The sequence below is a fragment of the Nanorana parkeri genome, unplaced genomic scaffold, assembly GCF_000935625.1.
Source record: "Nanorana parkeri isolate BGI_ZX_2015 unplaced genomic scaffold, ASM93562v1 scaffold127, whole genome shotgun sequence".
In the NCBI taxonomy this organism is placed as follows: Eukaryota; Metazoa; Chordata; class Amphibia; order Anura; family Dicroglossidae; genus Nanorana; species Nanorana parkeri.
The window spans coordinates 895,331-905,186 of NW_017306395.1; the positions used below are offsets into that span (position 1 = coordinate 895,331).

Below are 9,856 nucleotides of genomic sequence, written 5' to 3' on the forward strand. Positions count from 1 at the left end.
GTCGAATGACAATTTGCCAGGGGTCGCCGGGAGTCTCCCGCTATTAGATAGCGGCTCCCAGCGAGTAAACCTTTCGCTGCGATCATTTAAAAAAAAAATTATTTCTGACATCGGAGCCCTGGCCACCTTAAGTCAGGAAAAAAAAAATCAGCATTGGAATGCATAGCTACATTCCTATTGGCTATTTCACTTTGCAATAGCAAACTAGCTATTGCACCCACCCACTGCTGCTGTCAATCAGCAGAGGGGGACCTGCAGTTCTCCATCAGGTCCCCATCTAGTGATTATCATGATTATTATTATAAATAAAAGCTGACACCCTCGGCTTGTGTTATATGGTTTGCCATTTTAGCTGTTACAACAGTGGTTCTCAACCTGTGGGTCGCTGTGTGATTTCTGCTGTGCTAGGTGAGAGTCCTCCTCAGCCCGCTCATAGCGCAGCAGTGTCAGTTCTCCCGTCACGCCGCCAGATGTCGCTGCAGCAGCCGCGTCGACCCTAAATTTTACCGTTGGGGGTCACCACAACTTGGCAAATGTTACCAAGGGGTCCCGGCCCTAGAAAGGTTGAGAACCACTGCTGTAGATCATCTTGCTGGCATTATACCACTATCCTTAGTTTTAAACCTCTATAGTTGAGCTCTCCTGTGGGGTGTTTGATACAGTTAGTGCTAAGCATGGATGGGTTTGTAGTATTGTGACTAAACATATTACAATCACATTGTCTAAATTGTTACATTTTTATTAATCATATTAAACTGATATCTAGTGTATCTTTATTCCTCCTCTGATGCCAACAATGCGGCATTATGCCTCCTCTGATTCCAGCAATGGGGCATTGTTCCTCTCACCGTAGCAATGATGGGGCATTATTCCTCCTCTGATGCCAACAATGCGGCATTATGCCTCCTCTGATTCCAGCAATGGGGCATTGTTCCTCTCACCGTAGCAATGATGGGGCATTATTCCTCCTCTGATGCCAACTATGGGGCATTATGCCTCCTCTGATGCCAGCAATTAGGCTTTGTGCCTCATCTGATGCCAGCAATGGGGCATTGTGCCTCATCTGATGCCAGCAATGGGGCATTACTCCTCTCACCATACCAATGATGGGGCATTATTCCTCCTCTGATGCCAACAATGGGGCATTATGCCTCCTCTGATGCCAGCAATGGGGAATTGCTCCTCCCACCATACCAATGATGGAGAACTATTCCTCCCACCATACCAATGATGGGGCATTATTCCTCCCACCATACCAATGATGGGGCATTATTCCTCCCACCATACCAATGATGGGGCATTATTCTCTTTAATACCAATGATGGTACAAATGACACAAAGAGCGTCTGGCAGGGTGGTGACATCTCCACATTTATAATTCCTGCAGTATGCCATCCAGCCCCATAACAGAGGATCTGTACCTCCATAGTCACCTGCGGCTGAGGGGTAAACAATGCAAGAGCCTGTGCATTTCCCCCAAGATGCACTGATCGTGGTTGCAATGCCCTGCGAGCCCGAATGCAAAACAAATTACAATTGCACATTTGTTTTCATTTTATCCTTCTTGGTGCTTTTAGATTGTAAGCTCTCAGGGGCAGGACCCTCCTAACCACCGTGTCTTAATTTGTACTGTGTTCCTTTATATTGTAAAGTGCTTTGTAAACTATTTGGTGCTCTCTAAATCCTGTGTAGTAATAATATGTATAATTATGTTTTACAAAAAAAAAAAGGGGGGGGGCTATGTCTATAACATATGCGGGTGTTGTTATTTTTTAGGGGAATATTTTTTATTTTTAATCTCCACAAATGATCACGTGTGGCAAACAAATTGTGTCACTCTTTGCAAGTCTGTCACCCCTTGCATGCACATAATTCTGTTAGTATCATACAAGCAGAGACCTGTTTCCCTACTTCTCTTATCATCTTCCCTTCTTGATGATCCTGTAACTAGTTGGCACTCACCCAGCGCCCCCATGGCATTATTGTGCGTGACACTGCACCCCCCGTTGTCACCCAGCTCCCCTTGTGCTTATTTTGTTACTACAAGAGGATGCAGCTTTCCCAAGCTCTGTTTATGCTCTGTAGGCCCCGCCCACTGCACCCTCCCTTCGCGCTGACGTCATATCCGCGACCATGGGTGTGAACCAGCCGCTGATGGGAAAATTTACTTCGCTCCGCTTATGTCATAGGTTTGCCTGACCTCTAGCAGCATGAGTGAGACGGATTTCTGTCCTTCAGCACTCGGAACCAAGGAGCAGTGAGTAGGCTGGATAACAGCACGGGCGCCATATTGGTACACCCACAGACGGTTTCTGCTGTCATGTGACGCCACTGCTATTCAGATGTGCTATCCAAGAACGCCATATTGGTACACTCACATACACGTTCCCAGGCCATGAGAAGCCGCTGTTAATAGATTTGTTACGCTAAACCAAGTCACAATATAATAAATGAATAATAATTAAAGTGCACGTAAAGCCTAAAGTTTTAGATACAGTAAGGAGGGTTTTTAACGCCTGCTATTTTTTCTTTTCTTGTCTATACCCTCTTCAGTAGATTTCTCTTCACTTCAGGTCCGTGAGAATTAACAACAAGATAGGAAATCTATAGAAAGTGAGGGTTCCTCACTTTTCTTACAGTTCATCACTAAATGACGACCTAACGTTGTTCGTCTATCTCTTATGAATGGAGATACCTAATATGTGTCCAGTAATAGTTGTTTCCATACATAAGTATGTCCCTGTTTACGCTTTGGCATTGCGTGAATATGCCCCACAGCACGCAAGATCATGAAACTTGTTCACAACTTGCAATGCACTTGTTAATGGCACCCCAAACGTGGCTGGTAAAATGTGCGTTTATTCCCGCACGTGGCCGCTCGCTGCTGAAAATGCGCCATGAGCGCTACAGCTTATGTATTTGCCTGACGTGCAGCAATGGTGGCAAAAATGCATGTGATTGTGCACAAATGCGTGTTCGTGCTACTCGAAGTGTTAGGCGGCACATCCACAACAGCCTAGTCTTTGCGTCCTGCAGCCCTGCGGCGTGTTCAGTCCCTTAGCCAAGAAGTGAGTAGGTGTTCTGCAACCTTCACATGTCTGAGTTTATACTTGGATGCCTGTGTTGTGTATTCCTATCGGCACGATTGCATTCAACACAAGTTTTTTTTTCCCCCCCCCTATGGAACCGAAGTGAAATTTGTTAGCGGAACACTGACTGCAGCTAATCAGCAGGCACCGGATGCCAGAATACAATAGCCCAGTGGGGCAGATTTCCCCATCCACACTGAACAGGGGCTGAACGAGGAAAAAACCTACAGGTGTATGGCCAGGTTAAATCTTCACCTGCAAACTATGTTATCTATTGAAATGTAGTTGAGCCGGCCGTGATTTGAGCCGAGGCAGGGCAGTTTTGTGGCGCATTTAAAAGATTTTTACATTTCATATAACAAGTCCATTTCAGATGTATATTGCAAAATTTTTTACTGTTATGCCAATTTAATAGGCAGTTTTCTGTCTTTCCTAATTGGTGCCCTGTAGCTGGGATGCTGTCTATAGTCGTGAACTGAAAAGTTTCCAGGAGTACGGTGATGAAGGGGAGATCTGGTAAGTGACAGAATGTGTAATGCGGTTTCTGTGTAACTTTGTATTACATTGATTTTATTCGGGTCCTTTTATTCACGTGTTTGCCCGTCTGAATGAGCCCCAAGTGATCCTGTGGGCTCAACGTACCTTCCCTTCGTACATAAAGAGATTGTCAGATGGTTGTATTTAAAACGTTTTCATCTTCTTTGAAACAGGTTTGGTGAAGGTAGCATGAGTCGAGTGGTTCGATGGATAAATGCCCAGAAAATACCTCGTAGCTCATCAATACTGGATATTGGCACTGGGAACGGCATGTTATTGGTGGAATTGGTAAGAAAATTATTGATGGCAGTGATTATATTTTTAAGAAAACATTGTTGGCAAAGTGACTGTGTCTCTGCAAAGGGGCCCCCACTCACCCCCATATACTCGCTTTATCTGCGCTCTGACATCAAGCCATCCTTGTCATAGCTGTTACTGAAGTCACCTGTGTCTGGGAATAGGGGGAGGGGCCAGTGATTTCAGTGTCTGCTGTGACAAGGAAGGCGCAGCGAGGGAGCACAGGTAAACGGCGTAAAAAGGAATCAGGGGACTCCTTTTATGTTGTATTCGCTTTACCTGATCTTCCTCACCATGGCTTACTTATTGAGCCAGCACTGAAATCATCGGTGTCTGTGAATAGGGGGAGTGCTGACGTCACCCCCTTGGTCATTAGTGCTTAGCAATTGGCTGCTAGGCTTGCACGCTGTCACAGGAAAGCAGGTACACGCTCCCTCATACCTGGAAGTACCAGGTAGTGTCGCCGGCTGAGAGGGATGAAGGGCCGGCGGGGAAGCACTGGAAAGGTAAGTATAAAGGGGGATATGTGTCTCTTTGCAGACGCACTGCATGGCAAAGGTGACAGTGCCTCTTTAACTATGTATTTAGATGTAAATGTTTCTGATGCAGGTAATCCCTTAATCAGGGTAGTGTCAGGTCTTTGCACGATGGATTAAATTGATGTGCATCACTCTTTGTTTTAATGACAGGCAAAGGCTGGATACAGCAATCTTATGGGCGTGGACTACTGTGCAGATGCCATAGCACTTGCTAGAAGTATATGTGAACAAGAAGAGGTTTCCCAGAGTGTAAATCTACAGGTCAGAACTATATATATATATTTTATTTATTTATTCATTTTATTGCTTCCATTTTTGTTTTGCAGCTGCTGAATATTCATCTCATCATTGTCTGGGATGCACTCATGCAGTTGTGAAATGTTTTTATACAGGCTTCCTCTTTTTCCCACCAGCCTTGTAATTTGGAAAGTAAAAACAGAATGTGTCATTTATAATAGGACAATGTATGTATTGGGTTTCCAAAATCTATCAAATAAAGAGGGAATATCTTCATGTTACCCAATGTAACAACACTGAGTTGTCCCTACACCTTTTCTGTCCTTCCCCTCAAGTGTCCGAAGGTGTAAGACAAATAAGTATGGCAATAAATATAGTGCAACCCCGTGACCTTTTGCTGTCCTAGGCACATACCTTTGAGTGCCTTTTGTATCCCTGATGAAAAACAGTGTGCAGATACACCTCCAGTGATAGGGTGGAATTGATTATACTTATCTTAGAGGGTCAAAGAACCTCAGTGGTCCTACATACCACCACTTCATCAGGTATAAGTGCTATGGTGTGAATATATTACAGGTAATCCAGATTGGTCTATGCTTTAAATTGCTTATATAATGCCAGTAAAGTAAACATTTTTAAACCATTGAGATCAGTGTAATTGATTCCCCTCTGCAAATTATTTTTCCCAGGATTCTGTTTCACAAGGGATTTAATGCAACCTAAAGGACCATGTTGGGACAGATATAGTCCCCTCAGATGCTATGTTAAGCTTGCTTAAACCCATCGGGTATATCAGACTTCCAACTGCGTAGTAAACCCTTTTATATACTGTACTCCATATGGCTTCTTTTTAATACTTACCTTTTTTTGAAGATACAAACTACTTCAGTACAGTGTGCCCATACACCTTATAATTATCTGCAGATTTTCTGTGGTCAGATGGAAAAAGTGCAACAGATTGGCCCAGGTGGAGATTACTCCATCCACACAGTTAAGTGTAGATGGAGGAATGGAGGGACCTGGCTCTGGTGCTCCACCACTGTCCTGAAATCATTAGTCGATATTGTTTTAGAAAAACTGTCACATGACAATAAACAAAAATGTATCAGCACTTGTATCTGTAAGTACTTGGACAAGTATCAGTGCTTGTACTTGCAAAAATGGTATCGGTGCATCCCTACTATATATTTATAAAATCAAAGTCATACATTAAAACAGAGATGTACAAATCCCAGGAGCTCCGTGTGCTCCTAAAGCTGGCCATACACCTTACAATTATCTGCAGATTTTCTATGGTCAGATGGAAAAGGTGCAACAGATTCCTCCATCTACACCTAACTGTGTGGGTGGAGTAATCTCCACCTGGGCCAATCTGTTTCACTTTTTCCATCTGACCACAGAAAATCTGCAGATAATTGTAAGGTGTGTGGGCACCTTTACAAATGACAGCTGTCTCCTAACTTTTGAATTTTTCTCTAGTCTTGGAGCTGGAAAAGTATCTGTACTTGTACCGAGTACGGTACTTGGTATCGGTGCATCCCTACATCTAACCATGTTGCTTAATTAGAATTTCAAATCTTAGGACTTAAAGCTGCTATTAGTCTGTTTTTAAGCAAATAAACCATTAGTTCACATAATGTTTCCTCATCAACAAGACTTGAATGATTTTAGTATAACACTTAAATGAGAAATTGAATCTGGAAGTGCAAACTGTGTTTATAACGATCGAAATCTTTTAGGAGAAACTAATACCACAAACTGGTTGCTGCATTCCAAAGCCCTCACCTCTCATCATACATCAACGGGCCATACACATACACACTTTCTACACAAAAACTACAATTGAATGCTCAGCAATAAAACAATAACATGTATGGACTAGCCCCAGGCTTATTGTACACCAGAACCCAGACATAGGAGCAGGCTGTCTCAGAAAAAGAGATCGCAGTGACATTGTCTGCAGGGCAGATTAATCTTTTTTGTGAGTGCGGAGGTCACATACACAGCAAGTCAGTTGTAAATTACAAGCTATATTGGCAAGGCATTGTATACATTACCAACTACAAGCTACCTGGAAGTAGATTATCCATTTGGATATAAGGAATACAAAGTGCATTATGAAAAGGAAGCATGTAACAGTATTATCACAGTGCAGGAGAAGTAAAAAAGATAGAAACCATACACTTTAATTCAGTGTGTTTAGATAATTTGTACATGCATCTAAGAATGATCAATAAAGGAAGATATACTGTTTTCGGTTTTAACTGTGCACCTGCATTCTACTGTTGATTGATGTCATATTTAGGAACCAATTAAGTAGAAGTTAATAGTGACATTTTTGAGCACTGTACCACTGTACTAAGAATAATGCAGTTTCATTTTATATCATGTTGATATCATGCTGTTGTGTCTTGTTGTAGGTCACAGATTTTCTGGGCTCCTTCAGTCCTTCAGAACAGTTTGACATCTGTCTGGATAAAGGCACGTTTGATGCAGTGAGTCTGGATCCCAGCAACACACAAGGAAAACGTAGTCAGTATTTAAATGTGCTTTGTACAGTTTTAAAACCCAAAGGCCTTTTTATCATCACATCCTGCAACTGGACCAAAGAGGAGCTGATAAAACAGTTTGGCAAAGGTAAAGACTTAAAAAAGAGGCAGGTGTACAGATATATGTGTATATCACATGCTACTGGGTGACACGAGTGGTGTACGCAAAGAACCCATGCTCTATGTGTACAGGGCAAAATGACTACTGGAATTGCCCTAAAGACATGCACAGTTCTATTTTTAATCTTTTGACATAATTCGATTGTCGCCTTATTAACTACATCAATCTAATAACACAAAAAGAGAACATCATGTGACATGAACTCAACAAGGTACAGGAAAGGTTTTTGCTGGTTTTATGCTCTGTGCTGACTCAATAGCACCACAAAATCCCTGAAGATTGTTTTTGGTCTATTATGCTGCAAACACTCCATTGCACCCTATGCCAAAGGATTTAAGCTGCACACGATGAGTTATGACACTACTTGTCTGCCTCTCACAGTTGAAATTGGGAATAGTCAGACCGGGCTTTGTTTTGCCAATTTCCCGATCTTTGGAGTTTTGGTGGTCTTGTGCCTACTTAAAGGGATTCTGTCACGAGAGAGTAATGGAGATTGCTATTTCTGAACTCTGCTTTGAGAATGTTCATTCCCTGGCTGTTATGTTGATGCTTTGGCTTTAGTGCCCTCTGAGTCACTAACCCTGCACTTTTCTGATGCTCTATTACTGCATTCTTGTTCCATGTCTCTGAATTAAAAATACCTAAATCGGGCACCGCAAGTTAACTAGCATTTTAAAAGAAGGTCTGCAATGTCAGCCCTCAGATGTCTCTCATGATGGGTCACTTTAACTGCTGCTATACTCAGCTGCACATAACTTTTCATTTTTCTTTCTTTTGGTGGTTCTGTCGTGTTGTTAAGCTGCTGGAAACGATGAGAGGAAGCGCTATCTAAGCTCCAAGCCAGCTTTAAGTGGAGCAGTAAAGAGCTTACACAGAGCATTGAACTTCCCATCCCCTTGTGACTGCACTCGTGCCTGAGAGGCTGATAAACAAGCTCCAGTGCTGTCATTGAGAAGTGAATCGCATGACCCTCCTTCCCCATTCATTAAACTACTTGGTATACCTCTTGGCTAAATATAACAATGGGATGTAGAAGCACCTGGGGAGGATGGCAGTTAAATAAACCTGGTACTTCTTTCTGCATGGACAAACACAAGTTCATTTTAAGCTTCATTTTCCTGTTTTGTGGACATTCAGTGTAATCCAGCTTGGCCTTCTGCTTCTGTAGCCCATTTTGTTTAAAGTTCATTGAGGGGAATTTATCAAAACTGGAGCAGACAAATTTTGTAGCAGCTGTGCGTGGTAACCAGTCAGCTTCTCCCTTTCATTTTTAAATCTAAACTGAACAAACTGAAGAGAGAAGCTAATTGGTAGCCATGTACAGCTGCTCCAGTTTTGATAAATTCCCCCCCATTGTGATCTCTGGGTACTGACTCGCTGTAAGCTTGAGCAATAGTGGTCACTGTCCTCCCTCTATAACATTTCCACTTACAGAACTTCCACTCACCTGATGTGCGTTCTCCTACACCAATTCTGTAAGTCTAGAGGCTACAATGTCTGGTCAGAAGTGTCTGAGATGCTTGAACCCCCCATTGTTAGATGCATGTCAGATCCTTGTGCACTCGTAACTACAATCAGGTTGTAACTCGCCGCATAATTTTGTACTATCTTTTACAAGCCATGCCACTCCCTACTCTCCTCTGTACAGTCCACCTAAAGACAGTTGTGGCCACCTAGAAGCTAATCATTTAGCATTCTGGGCACATTCATGATCTCCCTTTCTTATAATATTTCAGTCCTAGGTGTCCGTGGATATAATATTTTCACAATCCTACATAGCCAGTGCCCAGTTTGGTAGAAAATAATAACGGACTTCCTTCTGTTATACACTTATTTCTGAAGGGTTTTTACAGCACTAAGAAGTACATTAATTCAGTGGCGCTTGCTATGTTCCTACAAAGGCAAAATATTGATACTGCAGTAACACTTACCAAACAAAATATGCTGACAGGTTCTCTTTATACAGTTTCATGGCCCGGTTTTATTATCTAATGTCTTTTTTGTTTTTTCTTGCAGAGTTTGAAATAAAAGATGAACTACCCACACCCTCCTTCAGTTTTGGAGGACAGTCAGGTCACAGCGTTACGGCTCTGGTATTCCAGAGGAGGGACAACTCTTAAAGGAAACGGAATATGTCTTTATGAGACCGTGATCAGCCACTGAGTGGGAGACTGAACCTGCACTTATTTGTTCTGGACTTTGTGAACATGAGTCTCTAATACAGATATCACACCTGTAGATTTTTAGTAAAGTAGCTTTTTACACAACCGTTTATCGTCTTCTTGTGTCTTATTCAGCCGTTCAAATATATTTTTGATGCAGACTGTCACAAAACAACGTTTCAGGGCCACGCAGGGTCCCCCTTCATCAGGTTTTAGTGTGAGTATTTAGAATATACTAAAACCTGATGAAGGGGACCCTGTGTGGCCCCGAAACATTGTTTTGTGACAGTCTGCATCAAAAAAGAATATGGACTATTGACACAAG

At 42.4% G+C, this 9,856-nt stretch overlaps 1 protein-coding gene across 1 annotated transcript; it reads left to right on the plus strand.

Moving 5' to 3' along the window:
* The first annotated feature begins 2,171 nt into the window (after nt 1–2,171).
* Nucleotides 2,172–9,634, plus strand: METTL10 (methyltransferase like 10). The gene is made up of 6 exons (XM_018553693.1): nt 2,172–2,257; nt 3,540–3,605; nt 3,800–3,914; nt 4,613–4,723; nt 7,120–7,336; nt 9,386–9,634. Exons 1-6 carry the CDS (start codon nt 2,211–2,213, stop codon nt 9,487–9,489), a joined length of 660 nt encoding a protein of 219 aa, XP_018409195.1. The 5' UTR covers nt 2,172–2,210; the 3' UTR covers nt 9,490–9,634.
* The last annotated feature ends 222 nt before the right edge of the window (nt 9,635–9,856 follow it).

Coding starts and splice junctions, on each gene's coding strand:
- METTL10 (XM_018553693.1), top strand. CDS start 2,211: ATGAGTGAGACGGATTTCTGTCCTTCAGCACTCGGAACCAAGGAGCA. Junction 3,915..4,612: donor GCATGTTATTGGTGGAATTG/GTAAGAAAATTA, acceptor TTTTAATGACAG/GCAAAGGCTGGATACAGCAA. Junction 4,724..7,119: donor CCCAGAGTGTAAATCTACAG/GTCAGAACTATA, acceptor GTCTTGTTGTAG/GTCACAGATTTTCTGGGCTC.